The sequence below is a fragment of the Phyllostomus discolor genome, chromosome 3 (genome assembly GCF_004126475.2).
Source record: "Phyllostomus discolor isolate MPI-MPIP mPhyDis1 chromosome 3, mPhyDis1.pri.v3, whole genome shotgun sequence".
NCBI lineage: Eukaryota > Metazoa > Chordata > Mammalia > Chiroptera > Phyllostomidae > Phyllostomus > Phyllostomus discolor.
The window spans coordinates 14,076,214-14,098,679 of NC_040905.2; the positions used below are offsets into that span (position 1 = coordinate 14,076,214).

Genomic DNA, 22,466 nt, shown 5'->3' on the forward strand with positions numbered 1-22,466 from the left:
CTGGGGCAGGAACTGGTTTCTAATACTGTGCCGCAGAGAGAGATTCTGCCACCCACTGACTCCGAGGGGGCCCGTTCTTAGGAGCTCACAGCATGGAAGGACAGAGCAGGCCACACACCCCTACGAGAAGGCATCCCGTAATTCTCATCCTCACCCGGGGAGCATGAGGATGAGGCGGAGCGAGGCCAGGGCTGCCATGGAAGCTGCCTGGGGGGGGGGGGGTGGCGGGGGAAGGACAGTCTGGAGGGAGCAAGTGGCGCCCTTCCCGGTCCGCACAGCTGCAACTGTCTAAGAGCGGTGCATTGCAGGGACCCACAGTTCTCGGGCAATAGCGTCAAATGCTCGATGTGAATTTTAGGCAGAAAAGCAAACTATATGCATTTTTACCTCACCCTGACATGCACATCGTGGAGCATGGTTCTTACCAGGTTGTGTCCATGAAAGAACGGATGACAGGACAACTGGGGAGCTGTTGTGAGTCCCTCTGTGGACAGAATCATTGGATCGCAGGTATTGCTTTTTAGCTCTTCTGGACACACCTAATCCTTGGTCACTGTTCTTGTGTAATACCTGTATTTGCTCAGTTTGCTCTCAAAGACAGCATACTCACGAGAAGACATAGAACAGAAGGCACACGATAAGGTGTACTACTGCCAGGCCTCCAGCGGCCACCACGCTGGAGACTGGGATGCCGAGGGTGTGTGGCCCCTGGGGAGGGCCGGCGCAAACAGCTAACAAACGTGCGATGCTGGGGCACAGGACAGAGCGCCCTAGGAACACAGGGCGGAGAACGACCTCTAAAACACGGGACTCTGACAAGGTGAGTTGCCCAAGTTCACAAAACTGGTAACTGGCTGAGGCAGTATTTGAACTTGGCCTGATTTCAAAGCCACCAGTCCCCCCAGTGCTACTTTGTGATGGCGGGGCCACTCACCGCTCTGGGTGGGCCAACACTATGGGGTGGGAGGTGGGGGGCGGGGCAGGGCAGCGCTGCTGTGCAGACCTCAGGGTGGTGTCTGCCCGAAAGCTGGTATTCAAGTCCAGCTCCAGCTCTGACCCCACCCCTGTCTCCCTCCTTGAGCGACCAGGGTCATGTCTGAAGGGTCATGCCACATGACCTCACTAGGCAGACTGGCAGAGCCTCCCCCCTCTCTGCCATGGTCCCATTTTCCTCACTCCTGAGCAAGCAGAGGCTGCCCCGAGGTAAGCCTGACGCCCAGAGGAAGGGGGGCTTGGGAGGGGGTTGGATGTGACAACAGTGAACTGCTCTGGCTGATGCAGGAGGGGTTTTTCGGCTGGAGGTCACCCGTCAGTCAGCAATGTCAAATATGCTAAGGATAGCCCTCGATTCCATGAACAGAATTTATTAATCAGGGGGCAGCAGCTTCCAAACACTGTCTACAGCAGCAGTTTAGCAGGAGAAGTCTTGAACTGATTTAAAAGCAGGCAGAAGGGAGAATCTAGAGAGGAAGAAAAACTGGGGCAGGCTTTGATGTCCCTAACCCCCCCGACTGCACACGAAGGCAGGTTTCAAAATAGTGAGAGTGGATGCTTGTACCAACTGCGAGACGAAAACTCAAAGTTATAAGCAACTCTGCTTAAAGCCCTGATACTTCTCTCCTTATGGGCAAGGACCTGCACTCTTTGGATAAAGAAGCTGAAATTCCTGTAACAGAAATAAAGTGGAAGCCAGGATGGGGTTCAAGAAGACACCAGTGCTTGGGAGAGCCATGAGGAGTGCAGCTGAGACCTGCAATGACCATCACAGGGCATTCTAACGAGGGAATCTGGGTTTGGAAAGGACAGCCAATGTTTACCGAATGGTTCTTGCGTAAGGGCTTTGTATGTGTTATTCCTCACAATATCTGATGAGTTCCCTTACTGTAAACAAACAAACAAAACAAAAAAGAAAATAGAAAGAAAAAGGCAGCTGAGGCAGCAGAGGGTGCACTGGAGCCGGGCGGTAGCTCTCTGAGGCTCACACTTTCCACTACGAGCTGCTGCATCTCAGTCACGACACATCTCAGTCCTGGCACGATTCCCACCAACAGGTGCCACGGCTTCTAAACAGTGCTGACGGCTGCAGAGATCTGCTTGCTGCTGAAGAGCATTGTGGAGTCAGAGGCACGGCAGGAATGCTGTAGCTATAGGTGAGCTAGCTGCGTGTTCAGCCAGGGAGGCCGGCAAAGGAAGTTTGCCAACTGGGCAGCCCCGGCCTAGCTGCCCCATGGTAACGGGTTCCTGCTTCCGAATCATGGAACCAAACTTACAAGACACTGATGTATAGAATGCCGACTTACTGATGTGTGATGGTGAGACGCAGCCTTTCCGTGAGTGGCCGGAACGTTCACTGTTCAGAGAACTCTCCCCTAAGAATCCAGGTTCCCAGAAACCTCAGTCTCACCTTCAGTTGTTGAGCTCACACGAATAAAGGGAGAGGATGGTGCTGAAGGTCGGAACCCTGGAGCACAGCCAGAAGTGCAGGGCCAGAGGCCCAGTACCAGGGAGTCCCCAAGGGCACTATGTGCGGCTCAGGATGGCCAGGCAGCCGCCCTGTGCAGTCCAATATGGAGCACTCGCACAGCTGAGGTGCACGGACCACAGGTGTTTCTGAAACATGGCCAAGAGAAACTGCTTCCCTTTCAGGAAAGGGCTTTCTCTTAAGGTGTATGGTGAATGAAGTAGTCTTGTATTAAGAAGCACACCCCTGACTATACACTATTGGCAGTTAGATGAATGTACTACAAGCAATTCAGGGCAACTGCTGCTAAAATAAAAATCAGTATTTGGAGATAATACCATATAAAGAATGAAGGGCTTTGACCAAGAACTCCTGAGAACATGGAGCACTTAAAAGACATCAAAGCTATAGTCTATGCTTACACTTACGTCACGCTTTTCAAAACCCTGTTCAAAATCCCATGCTTCCATGAGATTTGTGTCCAATCCAAAACACTGTGCTGTGTATTCCACACTGGTACTCAGAACACGTGTGAAGGCTGTCGTGACAAATTAAACATCTTCCTGTGTGACTACACAGGGGCACACTTGACTAAGTTGGTTCTAGTCAGCAAGTAGGGACTGAGCTCTGTTCTTCTAAGGGAATTGCAGAGCATGACAACGAAACCATCCAGGGGTCCCCGAGAAGGAAAGTGGCGCCCCGGGACTCTCCCTGAGTCCAGACAGCGGTGACTCGCACCACAGTCGATGGGGACCGGGATGAGCGACTGTTGGCTGAGCCCATGAGGCCGGTGCTCTGAACACGCTGAGATCGGAGACGAGTCATCAGTGTAATAGTTTGGTTGTACATCTTTACAACATCAATTCACACACCTTTTTATTTCCTTTAGCACACAAAATTAATTTACTCATAAAAGTAACATCCACTTATAGAACGCTAATGAAAATTGATTTTCAAAATTTAAAAATAAATAATAGCACTATTTTGCAATTCTTATTTTACCATGAAATACAGCTTTTTTGGCACACAATGTTCTATTACAATGGAAAGTTAACTCAGTTTGCTTTACTTTTCATACCAGAAATAAGCATCCACGCTATCAGCTTTGGAAAAACGATTTGGAGACGAGAACGACTGGAAAATAGAATCATTGGGAAAAAAAGGGGAATCTGGCGCCATCTAGTGAGTGGTAATGGTAATGTAACCTTCGGTATCAGCTATTAAGTTAGGTAGCATGATCATTTATTTCCAAGTCAACAGGTACACACGTGGTCAAGGCCTGAAAGTTACATGCAAAAATGAAAACTACTACTGTATTAGGACTGAGGAATAATGGATTTTTTCTTTAAATGCTGTCTTACCTTTTAAAGGAAAATAAATCAAGTAGGCAGTTAAAAATGATTACTGAACATGACGAATACTAAAGAGAGGGTGACTTTGGCCAATTAAGCAAATGCAAAGCTCCGTGATGAAGAGCCAATCAATCAGACAGGGTCCCTCACTCCTGGGGACGCTGGTGAAAGGCGGTATTTATGGTGGGCCAGAATCGAGGACTTAACTTTTTCCCTACTATTTACACGAAGAGCCGGCTGATTGGGAAGAAGGATCTACCCAGACTGCCCACGAAGTGGCGCCTCAGAGCTACAATGCCAGTGAGCGCTCACCCTGACCGTCATGGAGGTGCAACGCACAGAAGGGCTTTTTGATCGGCAAACTCGAGTTAACTCGTTCGGTTGAGTTTACTTAAACAGACCTCATACCAACAGTGCTGAGAGCATTGTTTGCGAGAGCTGGGTCATACATAGTACCAGTCTCGGGGAGGTAGACTTCCTGCGACATTTTCATGGGCTGGCAAGTTTGTTTATTTATTATTATTATTATTATTAGGTAGTAGCTTTTGAGAATGTCACTTTCCCATAAGGCCAGGGTGCCCTGAGGACTAGAACATGCCTAAGACACGTCTGTGGTTGCCCTTTCCTCGCTAAAATTTGTTACAGTCTGTGACTTGTTCTTGGCTGTCCCTCCAGAGGGCGGGGGCCCCATCTGTTCCGTCCATTACTGTACACCCAGCGTGTAGTGATGCCTGGCGCACGTAAGTGCTCAATGAAGGTCGGTTAGCTGAGTGAGTGAAATGAATGAACGAATCTCATACAGTCCAACTGACCTAGGAGAAAAATGAGAATGGGGGGGGAACCCACCCTCAAAGGGAAAAAAAAGGGACATCTGTAATAGCACGAACAAACAAAAAAACACCCTCACAAAAGTGAAGACAGACAATTACAGAAGGAGAGAGAGGTAAGCAGCAGGGGCAGACCCGGTGCCCACAAAGCCGCCACCATTCAGCAACTGACAACACCCGGGAGATGTTCAGTCAACGTTACTAGAAAACAAAGCGCCCTCCGGAAGACACGTTTACAAGGAAGCTGATGAAAACCCTGTCACTACGTCGAGATGTAGCAGGAGCCTCGTGTTCGGCTGCTTCAAGACGGAGACGACTCTGCCGAATACACCAGGTGGACGTCGAGAGCCCCGTAGAGGGAGCGCAGCGCACTGAGGACTTTTTCCTGAATGCTGTCAACTTGCTCAGAAGGACAGTAATCATCCAGACTTGACCTGGAACCAACAAGAGAAATTAGAAAAAAAAATACACACAAATAGGATGAGATCATAGTGTGCAGTGAGGAAAAGTATGTGTTGATGTCAATGTAACATTGAAATGAAAGTTGCCGGACTTGGGAATAGTAGTAGTTACAAGCTGCTACCTGTTTGATCCTGCGAGGCACATGACATAAAAGATGTACTTGAATGTCCTCGGCCACTCTACGGAATAGGTGCATTTACCTTCCCCTTAGAGCCGGGGTGTCAAACTCATTTTCACCGGGGGCCACATTAGCCTCGTGGTTGCCTTCAAAGGGAAATATGTAATTTTAGGAGTGTAACTTTAGGACTGTATAAGTGTAACTACTTCCTTAACTGTTGAGCGAGAGCTCAGTGAGGCCGCTGGGCAGAAACAAGGTGCCTAGCCAGACAGAACAAGGCAGAGGGCTGGATTCGGCCCACGGGCCTTGTGTTTGCCACCATGGTTGAAAGGACCCTGGGACAGAGAAAGGCTGCCCTGCACGGGTCACACAGCTGGAGCCAATGAGTGGCATGGGGGAGGGGGGCAGGACTGGAGACCATAGGGCCTACGTGCAGGGCCTCAGTACTCGGCCTCCAGACCGATGCTGCTCAAAAGGGGCATGCTGCTGGGGAATCCTGGGGCTTATTTATTGCCTTAGTGACCGGGCATCCTTCTCCTTCTTTTTTAAAAAAGGGTTTTATTCATTTATTTATTTTAGAGCAAGGGGAAAGGAGGGACAAAGAAAGGGGGAAAAACATCGATCAGTTGCCTCTTGCATGCCGCACAACCAGGGACCTGGCCTGCAGCCCCGGCATGTGCCCTGACTGGGAATCGAAGTGGTGACCTTTCGGTTTGTGGGAGGGTGCCCCACCCACACAGCCACACCAGCCAGGGCTTCTCATTGTTTTGTGTGTACATTAGGGCTAGAAATTATGATGGTGGAGGCCTTCCAACTGATAAAAGGGCCCCACTTATGGAAACAATGTCAACTGCACAAGTGTGCAGGACTGACCAGGACGAAAAATGGGGACGAGCTGGCGTAGGGATCAAGTTCCTAGGCAGTAAGCGTTGAGAAAAGAGCTAAGTGGGATGGGACAGAAATCGGCCTTTTGGGATGTCTTTGTAGAACCACCAAGTACAATGTGAAAGGCCAGGCCGTTACAGTGTCACTGAAATGACAGCTGGAGTGAAGTCTGAATGACTGCATCGGTGTCTCCTGGTTTGAAATGGGGTGAGGAAGCCATTCAGAGGGAGGGGCTGGGAAGAGTGGCACGGAGATTTTCAGACAGAAACGGGGTAGTAATACAGTCTCCTCCCCACCACATGTATTTCAGAACTAAAGAAATAATCTGTTAGATCTCCAGGAAACTCATTCCAGTCTCTGATGATTAGGTTATTTCGAGGCTTCATATACACATTTAACACATAATAAATGATAGAGAACAATTTTAAATTATTGTCCAAAATATACATATGGGTGAACACCTACTTTAAGGAAGTATCATGTAGAAAAGATTCATTTATGACATATAAGAGGCACTTAAATGCTGAGTATCTGCACTTGTAACTGTTTCATTTAGTGATTCTTTGTAAAGATGCAAGTCTAATGTGGCATTTTAATACACACTGCTTTTATCAGCTACTTTCTTTTCTCCTTTCTGTTACGGTGATATTGTTGTATGGATATACATATATAAACATACATTTAAATTAGGTGTATAAGTATGTTATTGCTATAAACCAAGACTGAATGTTTGTGTATTCACTCTCCGCTGAAATTCGTATGTTGGCCCCCAGTCCCTAGTGTGGTCGGATCTGGAGGTGAGAGGCCTTTGGGAGGTGATTCAGTCACGAGGGAGGGCTCCTCCTAGGTGGGGTTTAGTGCCTTCACACAGAGGTCCCAGAGCGCTGATTCACTTCTGCCACGTGGGGCCGCTGGGAGGAGGCAATTGTCTGTGAACTAGGACTTCCCAGCCCCCAGGACTGTGAGAAACTTCTGCTGTTGTCTATAAGCAATAGATCTATGGCACTTTTGTTATTGCAGCCCGAATGGACTACGACAATTATATTAACTATATATTATGTATAATATTTATTTTTACATTATGTGTGTACGTAGGCTAGATTATCTAGGAATTTTGTTTTAGGATGGTAAAAGATGTTACAAAATGCTTGTCACAATAAATATAAATATCATTTGAGCATTTAAAGCACTTACTCTAGAATCTAACAGGTCTACAGAAAACCAGCCCAAAGATTAACACAGAAAAGAAAGGTGCATTAAATTGTAACTATACATATAGTATGTTTGAATTTAAGACATGGCAGCAGCTAAATATTCCTCTGTAGGACACAGAAATGGGAATTCTTGTGTTTATCTGAATAAACATCACCATCTTCAAAGACAAGATAACATGCTGTCTGCCAACCATTACTCACAGTAAAGGGAAAATACAACACCTGAGATCTGAGCTGAGAGGGTAAAAAATGGGTAAGAATCGTTGTATTAGTAATCATCAGATTAATCTACAGAGATCGCATTCATTTCCTACTGGTCTATAACAAACTGTCACAAACTTAGAGGCTTAAAGCAACACAAACTTATTACCTTACAGTTCTGCTGGAGGTCAGAAGTCCTAAAACAAAGGTGTCAGCAGGACGCACCTGCTTCCCTAGGCTCTGGGAGAGAATGTGTCTCCTTGCCTTTCCAGCTCCTACAGGATGCTGCCTGCATCCACTCCTTAGCTCACGGGTCCATCGTCCACCCTCAAAGACAATGTCCCAGCATCTTCCGGTCTCTCGGATTCTGACCTCCCTGTCTTCCCTACAAGGACCCCCGGGATTATATTGGACCCACCCAGAAAATCCAGGATGACTTCCTCATTTTAAGAACCTTGAGCTAATCAACATCTGTGAAGTCCCTTTTGCCATGTAAGTCAACATATTCGCAAGTTTCTGTGATTAGGACGTGGACATCTTCGACAGGCCATTGTTCAGGCTACCACTTACCTTGCAATTGTCACAAGAGTAGGCTTTGGTAAACTTTTCAGTAAATAATATACAGACTGAATGAGATACTCAATCTCTTGTTCTGTGCTGACGTGGTGAGGAAGTTCTGAATAGTCACAGGTTAGACCAGCCTGGTGAACCTGACGTGAGACAATGAAAAATCACCGTGTGAGGCTTCGTTGTTTTCAGAAGATTCTTTCACCATTTAACGACTTTGCTGACAAATCTTCTAGTTTTTTTGAGGTGAGGTTATTTTTTCCTTAATAATTTCTGTGCCATAGAAGTCACCTACTCCATCAAGTTTGGAAGTACTGACCCACACAACGGTGTGGGCCTGAGGCCTTTTCTAGAAGTAATTCTTTAACTACTTTTTAAATTTATTTAATGATTACAGATTCATTCAGTTTGTCTTTACTTGAATTTGACAATTCACGTTTTCTAGCAAATTATCGATTTTACCTAGATTCTAATAGCTGATATAAAACTATAGATAATATTCTCACCTTATCTTCTGTTCCAACATATTGCTTTTATCTTCCCCCTAAATACGCGCACTTAGTACTACATTCAAAGCTTCAAGAGGATGCACGGGAAAGCCTTCCTCCTGTCTTACTTAGCTGTTACCAGTTTCTTTAGTTCCCTCTGTGTACGGGTACATACTGCTGACACCTGTGCTCGTGCTGTGACTGTACAGGACCGGCACTAACTCAATATGCCCGGAAGCTGGGAATGGCTCATAAGCTGACATTTTGCAGCTTCTGCTTTAAATTTCTGAAAACTGGGTCTCAAATGTGTCACAGTTTTGCCTAGCATACAAGAGGGCAAGGCACAGAAAAAAACACTAATCTGCTATTTTATTGGGGGCTCTGGATGAACATCGAAGACTTAATGCATTGCAGTACTGTCAATGACAGACTATGCAGCATCTCTTCTACTCAAACGGCTGAAGCACCGAATGTCCTAACCCTGCAGCTGCAGGTGGGCCATATTCGATCACGTGATCTGCACCCGCCCCCATGACATCCCTTCTCTCTGCACGTACAACCCTCCCGACCACCAGAAAGTCCAGATGTCACGGAGCAATTAAAGTAGACTTGCTGAAGACATTCACTAATGTCATGTGTGTTCAAAGCATTTTGAAACCCTACATGTCTTCTAACTCTGTCATTTTTAATACCTGCCATGAAAAAGGAGGGTGACTACGCATGGTTGTCTCACCGTTATGCTGTACAAAACAATACTAAATGTAAAAAATAAAAATTAAATAAAAAAGAACAGTGAGTCTCGGATTAGCTGCGATTTAACCAAAACATTCTTTAGGAGGTATTTTTTATTCTTATAAAGTTAGCATTAAACTAATACGTAAACTTCAGTTTAGATAAGGTGATTTGGTTGCATTCCATGAAATACATAAAATATTAAAGCTAAAACACACTTGGCTGAAGCACAAGAAGCACTAGAAGTAAAGGAGACACTCAAGGCTTGGGGGTCACAGCTCTGGCACAAAATCTGAGAGAGAAAGGGCACATGAACTTCAAATGGGAAAACTCGTGCTTCGAAGACTGCAGAATGATAGAAAAATAAAGAGATTGTCACCAATGGTGTTCTCTTTTGCTGCTGCACTCAGATCACTGTCAGGTAATGCAGCTGATACCATTGGAATGCACTCACCAGAGCGCCCCCTCGTGTCTCTCTGGTTTGTGTTTTTAATCAGAGAAGTTTACACGGAGTGGAAAGAAGTAAAAACAAACAAACAAACTTTAGAAATTATATTCTTTTTTACTCTGGGAAGAAGAGAGCTGACCATACAGCAAAACAAAACAAAACACAGCGCTTTTGTTTCACAGATAAAACTGGGAAAAGTACGTCTTTCCTAGAAAACTGAGAAATGTTCCAGCTTCTAAAAAGCATGTATTTTTTTCATCACTTAAAAAAATAGTTCATTCACACATGCCAGGAACACGAATAAAGGTGACCTACTTTAACAGAAAGTATACTCCTCTATCTGGAAAAATGCCTTTAAATAGGGTCAATTTTTTACTTCACTGTACAATATTTACCATTTCATAGTCTGGCATGTCCATCCGCTTTTTCAAACTCTGTACGAGTGGAACTAGTGATCCCATTCTGGAAAAAAAGCCACCCCTCAATTAAACATCACACCACCTCAACCAAAATTACAGTAGCCAATGATACATTATCCTTCAAATTCATCATTAACAGTATGCGTCATATGATTCTTAGGAAAGAAAAAAAAAATAAAGCTGTTCAAATATCATGTTAAAATATTAAGAAATAAGTATTCCCTGCTGTTTTCTTACCTAAAAAGATTACAGATTGTGTTAAATGTTGAAAATTAGCACTCGAGAAACTGAGATTTTCCTCGTCTCTAAAAATGCAAGTTCTATTGTGACCTTAAAACCATTTTGAAGGGGAAGGGTCAAGTCAAGGAACATCCATGAAGAACCTAAGGGTGTGGACAATGGGGCGGGGGCCGACTGTGGGGGAGGGCGTGGGGGTGGTGAAGGTGGGGGAGAGCAAGCAGGGCAAAATGTAATTGAACAACAATAAAAAAAAAAAGTCATTTTGATCAGCAAGAAAACTAAGTGCCTTAAACACACAGAGTTAAAAAAAGATAGTTTCCTGAAGGTTTAAAAAAAATTAAGGTCATATTTATTGACATATATACAATTATAATGGAGAAAATTCTGTACAATTTGATATAACAACAATGGTGTGTTTAAGGTATTTAATTTAGGTAAAACTCTTTAGGTGCCCTGATTCATCAATAATTCTAGCACTTTAATGCCTTTTCTACCAACATGCACCCATCTGCCAGGAGGGGAGAGAAAACAGAAAAAAGGAGGCGGGAAGTCCCGCCTGTCCCCTCCCGTGACTGCTGTCCAATGGCTGACTCTCACATTTACACTATGGAGAAGGATCCCAGTTTGACAATAAGCTAGTTCTGGTCTTCTGTGCTCTTGGGGACAGAAAGTTCTATTTCAGTTTCCTGGTCTCTTGAGTTTATATAATTTAAAACATTATTTTAGAGAAAAGTAACTGTACTATTTATGTCACTGTCCTTTCAAGCTAGCATTAATACTAGGGCATTCTTCACCCCCTGCCCCCCCAAATCAATAGGTGATCTCCCTATTTTCAAGGTTGGTCAGCTCTGAGAGGACTGGCCAAACAAATGACTGATGAAGAACCCAGCTTTCCAATCCTGCTCCCTGATGCCATGGGCAGCTTGAATACAAACTCTTTTACTTATAGCTGGGCTATCCTTCAAAAGAGGCACGCTTTGACATTATAATTACCAGTTAGGTAACTTTCTTTTCTATTGATAGGTTAATTTTCTTCCTTATTCTACTTAGAACAGGGACAATCTTACTCATTTTTAATCTTCCATGAAACCTACCACCACATCTTACACACAGTAGGGCCACTGCTGCACAGTAACTAAAAGCACACCCACTTACTATTACGTGATTTCGGGTGACTTAACCTCTGTGCTTTAGTTCCCTTATCTATAAAATAGAAGTAATAATAATTAAGCCATTAAGACTGTTATAAGAAATAAATGAGATAATGCAAGGAAAAATCTTAGAATTATATTGGGCACATAGAAAATACTCAATAAATGCTAAGGAGTGCTAGTAAATTTGTGTTGAAATTTAATGCTGATTTTTAGAAGCAACTTAGTAAATCTAGTAACATGCCTAGGACAGGAATATTGTAGAGATGCCGAGAAATGTTTGAGGGTCTTACCCAGGGTTCGAAGCCCATTTCTGTACAGTTTCCTCATCATCACCATCACACAAATCAGCAAAAGCGGCTTCTAAATCTTCTAACTGGTGAATTCGAGTATCGACACAATCTACCAAATCTTCCTTTAAATGCACAGAAAAGTCAAGATTATAGTTATTTTTTCAAAAAAACAAGTGAAACCCCATCACAGTGAAAATTGCAGTTCAATTAGTTAAAACATGACTTTCGAGTAGTAATCATGGACTTCCCCAATACACACACACACAGAAAGACTCCGGACAGCTGTCTGTGAACACTCGGTGACAACATGTTCGGTTACGTGACAAGCAGACAAAACCCAAAGAAATCAATGAAGGATACCTCTGTCGGGTTGGTGTCAGGCTTTTTAAATTGGTAGAGCTCTTGTAAGATTTTGTATTCCTCCTAAAAGCAAAACAAAAAAAAAATCCATATATTAAGAAAAACATTTTTTTTCAATGATATGTTTTAAGTAAAAAATGGCTGTGATTCAAAACCTTCTTAGTCATTTAAAGATTAGTCTGAGAAAAATCAGGCAAAATGTATAATTGAGATTTCACTGTAAATACTATCATTTCTTCAGGGCAACTCCATCCATCTGGGCATGACAGGGAGAGGTCTTTGCTTATTTAGATAAATCACAAGGCTTCCAGTATGCGTACAGAATAAGGATTGTAAAGTACAGCATCATCGTTATAAATCAAATACTGACCTTAGAAACAAGACATTTAATATGAATTCTCCCAGAATAGATCTGGAACAACTTCCTGAATGCTAAGGCGAGCAGATACGTGTGCCCATAAGATGCACCTAGGAATGCTCATTTGGATCATGAATTTATCAGTTTCTTAAATGCGAAATCCCATCTCTGGTGATGCGCACTTAAGATCTGCTGAGGTAGCGTAACAACCACAGGCCTCCACGATCAGCCACAAATAGTCCACATGCCACCAGGCACCTTATTATTCACTGAAAAATCTGTCCACAGGGGGTCACAGACATAGAGCATCTCTGGAAAGACACCATAAGAAACTGGCCGTAGCGTTTGTTTCTGAGGCAAGAAACTGAGGGGATGGGGAAAGGGAGCGACCTTTGTTCATGCACACACTTTCTTCTACGATATGACTTTTGTTTTTTTCCGGCTACCCACGTACATGTTACCCCAATTAATAAATGCAAAATAATAAATAGTATCTAGAGCAGGGATTGGCACAGATTTTCGTGCATGGCCCTCAAGTTATGAAGAGTACATACAGTTTTAAAGGCTGCGAAAGCACAGGCAGGAAGAATGTAAGACAGAGGCCCCACTGACCCGCAGTAAAGTCGCTGCTCTGTGGCTGTGAGCGGAAAGTTTGCTGGTCCCTGCTCTAGAGAAATGCCATACAATCCTCAAGGTCTATGTTTGAAAAATACCACATTTACCTGTGTGAATATTTCTTTGAAGGGGTTCTTGACTGAAAAGAAATCTAAGTCAATATCTAAAACAAATGCATCCCCTTTCTTCAAAACTTCCAGGATCTCTCCCGTGCGGACTGCAGTCTGGCATTCTTGGCTTTCAGGAGAACATGAACACGAAGGTTCTAGGCCAGTCTGGACCTTTCTCGGTGTCACCGTGTCCTTCTCCAATCCTTCCGAATAAGAGTTACAGTTAGTGGAGGCAGTGCTTTCTTTGTCCTCCAGTGCTAGCTTTGGTTTCTTAGCAGAAGACACTGCATCGTTTTCTTCTTGACTGTTACAGAGTTTATATGGCTTTACCAGAATTACATCCAACTGTAAAGGTTTTTGATTCTCTAGCTGGTCTTCAGTTACATAAAGACCGTCACTTAGGAAGTAATGATCTGTACTTGTAACCCTGGATCAGAGGAGAAAACTATTTTAAAGATGAGTGGACCAGTTAGCTGACATTTCACATAGCATTTCACAGCACTGCAGAATTATCAAGAAGATGTTGGGCGAAAACGGGGAGCTGTCTCTAACATTTGCACTTCCCGTTCTTCTGTAGAAATAGCATTCCCTGAGTGTCTGGCTGGGCACCCAACTGCCCGAAGTCACAATCTGTCTCACACCTGGGTGTGGCCGTTTGACTGAGGTTGCGCCTGGCTCTTCCCTCCCCACCGACTGGCAGATGACAAGCCCACCTTGGACTATGAGGACAAAGGCAACATTCTAGAGATGATGGAGCAGAAAAGACAGGAGAAACTGGGGTGTCCCGAACTACAGAATTGCCCGGGACTGTATGGGGTGAACTCGAACACGAGAAGGAAATAAGCAACCCTGTTTGAGCCAGTGCTTTGGCTTTCTCCTACACCAGCTGGACCTTCACCTCCCCAAATCGCTGAGGACAAAAATTACACCTGGAAATAATTTCTCTTAATAGAAGCTCCCTCTGATGTATCTCAAAGCTTCATTATACTTTATATGATCATAATATTTTAATATAAAAAACAACTAAAAAAACCCCTCATACACGTGCAGAACATATTTCCCAAGTTGCAGATTGCTGATTTTAGACACGTCGGCACGATCTCAGCTGTTCAGCTGTATCATGCCTTGGTAGGTGCTATGAACAGTGAAACCAAGTGCTCCTTCTAGAGGCAGGCTCTATCCAAATAAAATAATGGTTAACATTTAGTACCTACCTACTCCAACATGCAGTCTTACATTTAAAAAGATATAGTTTTCCCCCAAAAGACTGGGGAAGATGACACAATAAAACTAATGTCCAGGCTCATTAAAAACTGTACCATCCTAAGAAAGACAAAGGCTATACCCCTTAGCCTAAATCTGTGTTCTTCTTTAATAACAGATATTTTACTTTGTTCTTATCAATTCAAGTATTTCAGACTACGTACCTACATGTATGTCTCTTCCATACATTTCTACCTGCAGGATTTAAATTATGAGATAATAAAAATCTTCCTAATATTATTATACACACCGAGTTTCAAATGTCTGTTTCAGGTTGCTCGAAATTATTTGATTTTGCAGAAACCTGTTACAGGTGAAAGTAACACTGAAGTACTCAATAAAAATGCTGCCACTCTTTCATATATACCAGTGTTGCGTATAATATCTATTGTCTGAGGAACTCTATTTATTTAGTATCATATTCTCAATAAGTAAAATTTCATGTATGTACTATAAAGTGACTTGTGTAATTGATAATATACAAGAAAAGTTAATTGTATCATTAAGGGTAAGTCAGAAGTAAAAAATATCATATTCAAAGAGAATGATTATTTCATTTTCAATGTGTTACCATTTAATCCCTATATCCTTCAGGTTATAGAAAATTATAGTTCCACTGCTTAAAACATTCCTCCCCTCACAAGAGAATTCAGGAGATACACAAAACAGTGGTTCTATAGCTTTTACTACAAAAATGGTTGTACATGTCACCCAAGCCAGAGAATTCTGTAATTTAATTTAGATTAATTATCTAAAGCTAATCATATTAATAAAATTAAAACCCCAAATCTACCTGTTAGCCACTGGATTTATAAAAAAAAATGAGTTATTTTTGCATTTTCACTGCTAATTTCTCCATTCAGCAAACCATAGTTATATTGGAAGGAAACAGTAAATGTATCATTAAATATATAAACCTAAAAAGCACTTCAGTGATTTAGTGGAGTTAGTCATCAGTGGAGCCAGAATTCCAGAAGATGAAGACCACGTTATTCAAAGACAAACTGGGCCAACACCAGAGTATAACTGGTGTGTGGAGCAGTTTAAGAGACTCGAAAACTTGTTCCTAAACTTGTTTTGAGAACTCTTTTTGGAAGAGCTGAGGCTCAGTGTGACTCTGTATGTGTGGAGAGATACTTGTGAGTTGTCACAGGAACCCAAAATAGGACAGAAGCTGCACCCAACCTGCCTCATACTCGGAGGGTGAGGCAGTTACCTGATGGTGGTGGTGGACGTGTCCTTGCCCACTGAGAAGCGATGCCTGCCCTCTCTGATTTGCTGAGCCCACGTGGGATGAAGCCATAGCACGTGAGAAAAATGGCCGGCATAAACTGCAGGCATGATCCAATTCTCAATACTTAACTCTCTGGAAGGGAAATAGGAAGAATACAAACTATTAGTGAGTGATTTTTTCCCCCAAATGAAATTGCATTCACAATAATATTTTAAGACAGCAGGTCTCAAAGTGGGGTCTGAGGGACCAGCTGGAAGGTGCCTGAGGTACTTCCTGTGACCATCAGTTAAAAGCAATTTCCCCCAAACACTAAGGCGCTGTTTTCCTTTTCCCTGGTACCGACATTTGCACAGGGTGGGGGCAGGGGTGGGGTACAAAGCATGGTGGGTCGGTGTCGTGAGATTAATCAAGGCGATGGTGCCAAACTCTACCGGGGTCACTGTGTTCTCCACGACCAAGCACTAACCCTCCCCAAACCCAGCTGCACGTAAAATTGCCCTTCATGATGAAACCTTGATCTTGAGCGTACGTTCTAAAGCATTCTGTGTGGTAAAGCGAGAAGTGTACAGAACGTACTTCTGCTACATACACTGAAGTCTCGAGGAAAAGCACTTGTGATTGAATTGCAAGCCAAACACCATTTTTCTTGAAAGACTGATGATAAACCATGGTTATTCAGACTTGAATATGAATTGTTGGATTCTACGGTCTAAGCTTTAAGAGACAACCACTTGTCAAGTGTCTGTATAGTATTAAAGAATATTCACAATTATCTGAAAAGGCTATAAAAATTCTCTTACTGAGTTTTTTTCATATACTTCCACCAAAACAACATATGGTGTCTGAATAAATGCAGAAGTAGATGTAAGAATCTTCTACAGAGGCAAATATTAAAGAGGTTTATAAAAATTTAAGCACTGTTACTCTTCTCACTATTTTTTGCTTTAGAAAATACATTTTTCATAAAATATCTTATTTATGCCAACATATAAAGGTCTATTGTTATTTTGAAGTGAATTAATGTTTTAAATACTTCTCAGTTTTAATTTCAAATATGGTAAATATTGATAGATATAACCCACATTAAAGAAAAAGCTCAATAATTTTTAAGGGTATTCAGGAATCCTGAGACTAAAAAGTCGAATAACTAGTATCCTATGACTAGCTGTATAGTCTGCATACCTGCTTCATAATTACCTTCAACTTCTGAAACATAAAACCTCTAAATATAAAACATTGAGGACAATGGCCGACCTACCATGTTGTTTTTAAGAAACCAGTGGTGTGAATTGGGGTTTTGGAAAAAGTCAAATGTAATTAATTCAGACAAGCACCTTTCACTTAAAAATATATTTTATTGTTTATGCTATAACGTAAAACATTGGGATAAAATTGTCCCAATTTTCCCCTTTGTCCCCCTCCACCCAGTGCCTCCATTCCCTCCAGCAATCTCCCCTCCTTAGTTCATGTGCATGAGTCATGCATGGAAGTTCTTTGGCTTCTCCATTTCTTACACTGTTCTTAACCTCCCCCTGCCTATTTTGTGCCTACCAATTTGTGTTTCTTTTTTTTTAAATATTTTATTTATTTTTAGAGAGGGGAAGGGAGGGAGAAAGAGAGAGAGAAACATCAATGTGCAGTTGCTGGGGGCCATGGCCTGCAACCCAGGCATGTGCCCTGACTGGGAATTGAACCTGCAACACTTTGGTTCGCAGCCCGAGCTCAATCCACTGAGCTACACCAGCCAGGGACAATTTGTGTTTCTTGATCCTTGCACCTTTTGCCCCATTTTCTTCCTTCCCCCTCCCCACTGATAACACTCCAAATGATCTCTGTATCTATGATTCTGTTCCTGTTCTGCTTGTTTGCTTAGTTTGTTGTTTGGAGTTAATTATTAATAGTTATGAATTTATTGCCATTTTAATATTCATCATTTTGATCTTCTTTTTCTTATATCATTCCCTTTAGCATTTCATATATATATAATAATGGCTTGGTGATGATAAACTCCTTTAGCTGTACCTTGCCTGGGAAACACTTTATCTGACCTTCCATTCTAAATGATAGCTTTGCTGGACAGAATAATCTTGTTGTAGGTCCTTGCATCCCTTTGAATACTTCTTGCCAGTCTCTTCTGGCCTGCAAAGTCTCTTTTGAAAAATCAGTTGACAGTCTTATGGGAACTCTTTTGTAGGTAACTCTCTGCTTTCCTCTTGCTGCTTTTAAGATTCTCTCTTTATCCTTCATCTCTGACATTTTAATTATGATGTGACTGGGTGTGGTCCTCTTTGGGTCCAACTTGTTTGGGATTCTTTGTGCTTCCTGGACTTGTATGTCTATTTCCTTCATAAAGTTAGGTAAGTTTTCTTTCATTATTTTTTCAAATAAGATTTCAGTTTCTTGTTCTTCCTCTTCTCCTCTGGCATCTGTATGATTCGGATGTTGTTACATTTAAAGATGTCCCAGAGGCTCCTTAGCCTATTCTTGTTTTTTTGAATTCTTTTTTCTTCCTTGTGTTGCTCCAAATTGTTGATTTAATTCTCATTTTCATTCCTTCCATTGTTGGTTCCCTGTAGATTTTTCTTTATTTCACTTAATGTGACCTTTATTTCTGCCTGTTATTTTTTTCTGCTGTTACCCAATGAGTTCCTGGAGCACCCTGATAACCAGTGTTTTGAACTCTGCATCTAATAGGTTGCTTATCTCCATTTTGTTTACTTCTTCTTCTGATGTTTTGTTCTGTTCTTTCATTTGAGCCATGTTTCTTTGTCTCCTCATTTTGGCAACCTCCCTGTGTTTGCTTCTATGTATTAGGTAGAGTTGCTCTGACTCCCTATCTTAGTACTGTGGCCTACTATAGAAAAGCGCACCTGTAAGTCGTATGGGTTAGAGCCTTAGGTAATCTCCAGAGTGGGGCAACCCATGTCACCACTGTTGCTCTTTGTGGGGAGGGCTCATAGATGGGACAAGAGGGCTTGGAGAGAGGTCACTGCCTGGCCCCTGGAGTTTTGTACAGGAGGAAGCTGTCTCTTGGCACTCGCCCTGATGCCAGTCCCTTCTCTTTCTCCCTGTATGCCACTTGTGTCCTTTCAGGTGTTGCACTGGCACTAAATCCCAGCGGGTGTGAGTCTGCTGAGTCCTAAGTCTGTTGTGGGCCCTTTAAGAGGAGTCTCTTGATAATCCTACAGTTTCTTTGGCCACCACAACCCCCACTGGTTCTACAGCAAGAAGTTATGGGGACTTATCTTCTTGGCACTTGAACCCTGGGCTGGGTGGTCTATTCTGGGGCTGGGATCCCTCCTTCCTGAGGTATCCCTCTTAATTTTTATCCACAACATGTGGATGCAAGACCACTCATTCCGTGTTTCTACACCTCTCTGTGAATCTCTACCCCTCCCACCCATCTGGATGAATATCGCTTCTTTACATCTTGGTGTTGGACTTCCATACAGCTTAATTTTCTGACAATTCTGGGCGATAATTGTTTGGTAGTCTGGTTGTAATTTTTGCTATAGTTGTGTGAGGTGAGGTGTGTTTACCTGTGCCTCCATCTTAACCAGAAGTCCCTATCCAAGCATCTCTCTCTCTTTATTAAAAGATTTTATTTATTTATTTTTAGAGAGAAGGGAAGGGAGGGAGAGAGGGAGAGAAACATCAATGTGTGGTTGCCTCTCACGTGTCCCCTACTGGAGACCTGGCCTGCAACCCAGGCATATGTCTTGACTGGGAATTGAACCGGTAACCCTTTGCTTCACAGGTCTGCGCTCAGTCCACTGAGCTACACCAGCCAGAGCCAAGTGTCTTTTAATTTTATATTAAAACAGAATTACTGCTATGTAACTCTTTATAAAATTGTACAAGTGGGTTACATTCTAACAAATATGTACATAAAGAGAAAGCGACAATTTCAGGGAACTTTCTTACAGAAGAGAGGCTAGTAAGTCATTATTTACAGATACTTTAGGTATGACCCTTCCTGAAGAATAGAGTACAAACTATCAAGTTCACTTCCATCTCTATGATTCTATGTAACTGATAGTCAGTAGGATTTGGCACCTGAAAATAAACAAATTGGGAGGTTGGAAAACTCAATATTGGAAGGAGAGATATACAAATTAAATGACTGATCTATGTGTTTAAGACACATATTTTTAAAAAAGATTTTATTTATTTATTTTTTAGGGAGGGAGAAAGAGAGAGAAACATCAATGTGCAAGAGATACACCAATTAGTTGCTTCTCACATGCCCCCAAATGGGGACCTGGCCCACAGCCCAGGCATGTGCCCTGACCTGGAATCAAACCGGCGACCTTTTTGGTGACCAGAGACCTGGCATAGGCCAGCACTCAATCCATTGAGCCACACCAGCCAGGGCTAAGACACATTTTTTTGTGTGTGTGCCCTAATACTCAGACTTTTAAAGCAGAAAAGAAGGGAGAACTGGCTCAGATAACTTTTCAAGTTTCTTCTACAATACTTGTAAAATTCTGCATTTTAAAGCAGAGGTTGGTAATCATTGACTAGGCCACTCGTTTTCTGTAAATAAAGTTTTATTGTAACAAAACCACAGCCACTTGTTTACACAGTGTCTATGGTTGCTTTCACACTACAAGGGCAGAGATAAGTAGTTGCAACAGAGGCCATATGACCAACTTAGCCTACAATATCTACTACCTGGCTCTTTTAGAAACAGTTTGTCAAGACTTGCTTTAAACAACATAAAAGAGGCAAACAAAACAAACTCATGAGCTTAGCAGTCTATTTCCCTTAATCACTTATCATCTGCAAACTGTGTTTCAAGTATGTATGATTAACAAAATCATGTATTACCTGAAAAGAGTTTCCTTGTCAAACACAGTGTCAGCTGGCATATTCACAGGAATAAGGAGGTCTGGATGTGAGTCAAAATGCATAAAACTTACATTGCTGTCAGGAAGGTGTTTTGAACCGATGGCTCGGTATATAAAAGGCAGAACCTGGAAAAGACATACGCACGAGTTCAGAACTGTCACTGAAGCCATGAGCTTCCACTTAAGTGCAGACTGAAAAACAATGTTAAATGCGATTGCACGTAATCTGAAGCACACGAAGCTATTAACTAGTGAGTAAATATAGGTAGGGAAGAGTGTTCATTGGCGATCATTCAGATAATGTCCTCAAGCTTTATTTTTTCCCTCAGAACTTCCAACTTGCACCTCCAGAGGCTTTAACGGGCATCTTTTGCTGCCACAATGGACTCAGAAAATGTGAGGAAACAGACAAGGACTGAAAAAGCCTGCTAGTTAATACACACACTAACTTGTGTTCAAGCTACCCTGGGTCTTCTGGCCCTTTCCATACTATAGGAAGGGCCTATAGGTGCTATAGGAAGGTGTGGTTGGGCTAGGAGGTCTATAGGGCTTCGTCCTGTTACAGCTCTATAGTTCTAGGTTTAATACTGAAATTGATTAAGCAAAGAAAAAAAAACTGCACAGACACAGACAAGGGTACGGTGATTACTAGAGGGAAAGGGCCAGGGAGGCCCTTGGAGGGAGGTAGAAGAGGGTAAAGAGAGGATTAGTGATGATGGAAGAAGACTTGACTTGGGGTGGTTAACACACAATACAATATGCAGATGATGTATCATAGAGATGTACACCCGGAACCTATATAATTTTATTAACCAGTGTCACTCCAATAAAGTCAATAAAAAAACACAATGAATTGACAAAAAAAAGAGACTGACTTTGAAAGCACAGTCTAATCCACACTCGCTCTTTCTCTAATGCTGATACACACTATGTCTCCGTTTGCAGAAGCCCAACTTCCTTCCTCTCAACTGTCTCCATCCGTAAACCTGGAATCACTCTTTTCCTCTTTCCTATCCGGAGAACTCCCAAGGTTCATTAGTGCTACTTAAAAAAAAAAAAAAAAAAAAAAAAAAGGTATCCGATCCATGGCTCTGCCTTTTAGACCTCCAGAAGTCTGCATTCAGGCCTTCTTTTCGCTACTCTAACATAGCACTGCCATAAAAATAGGAAATATCTTTAGCGTTTAGAAACGCGGGGCGCCGTATTAAAAAAAGTATGTGCACAATATCCACACAATAATACTAATGGCCCTAAAATTGTCTCTATGTCAAATATGACAATCCGCATTTTTTTTCTTTTTTGGACAATCCACATTCTTAACCAAGTATCCCACCTACACAGCAGGCCTGTGCTGGAGATGCCGGAGAGGGCAGGAAGCCTGAACTAAGGTGCAGGTTAAGGGTTCGGGGATCTGCAGTCAGATTGCCCACTGGCCGGAAGCAGAGTCAGCGCCCCATAAACGCCAGAGCCTATTCTTCCAAGTTAGCTTCCAACGTAGTGTTGGTGTTTCCCCCCATTCAATGCAACTCGCGCAAGTAAGCAATTTTGGTTCTCTCTGGCCTCCCAGGCCGAGGCTCTGCAGCGGCCGGCTCACCTCCTGATGATCCTCCACCACCCACACCGGGAGCTCGGGGTAGCGCCGGAGGCGAGCGCGTTCTCCTGCGGAGTCGCTCATGCTGCGGCGCTCCGCTGTCTCTCAGTGAGCCAGAGACACTGGACGAGGACCCGCTAAGGACGGAGCACAGTCCCACCACCCGCCCCGAGTAGAACCGCGAGCTCACCCGGTTGCGGTTCCGGATTGGAGGACAAAGAGGGCAG

General features: G+C 42.9%; 1 protein-coding gene across 2 annotated transcripts; it reads right to left on the minus strand.

Moving 5' to 3' along the window:
- Positions 1–3,804: 3,804 nt before the first annotated feature.
- C3H5orf22 (chromosome 3 C5orf22 homolog) lies at positions 3,805–22,439 on the minus strand. Of its 2 annotated transcripts, XM_028523163.2 has the most exons (9): positions 22,243–22,439; positions 20,629–20,774; positions 15,781–15,930; positions 13,299–13,728; positions 12,219–12,281; positions 11,859–11,980; positions 10,151–10,217; positions 8,091–8,230; positions 3,805–5,074 (listed from the first exon to the last, which is right to left on the minus strand). In XM_028523163.2, exons 1-9 carry the CDS (start codon positions 22,321–22,323, stop codon positions 4,942–4,944), a joined length of 1,332 nt encoding a protein of 443 aa, XP_028378964.1. In that variant the 5' UTR covers positions 22,324–22,439; the 3' UTR covers positions 3,805–4,941. The 2 variants fall into 2 exon arrangements, with proteins under 2 accessions (XP_028378964.1, XP_035876126.1); XM_036020233.1 differs by lacking the exon at positions 20,629–20,774 and having other exon boundaries at positions 22,243–22,328.
- Positions 22,440–22,466: the final 27 nt, after the last annotated feature.

Excerpts from the sequence above, each read along its gene's own strand:
- C3H5orf22 (XM_028523163.2), bottom strand. The coding sequence starts at position 22,323 with ATGAGCGACTCCGCAGGAGAACGCGCTCGCCTCCGGCGCTACCCCGAG. Across the intron at positions 15,931-20,628 it reads GACAAGGAAACTCTTTTCAG|AGAGTTAAGTATTGAGAATT; the intron begins GTAATACATGAT and ends TTTCCCTTCCAG. Across the intron at positions 5,075-8,090 it reads ACTCTTGTGACAATTGCAAG|GTCAAGTCTGGATGATTACT; the intron begins GTAAGTGGTAGC and ends TGTTGGTTCCAG.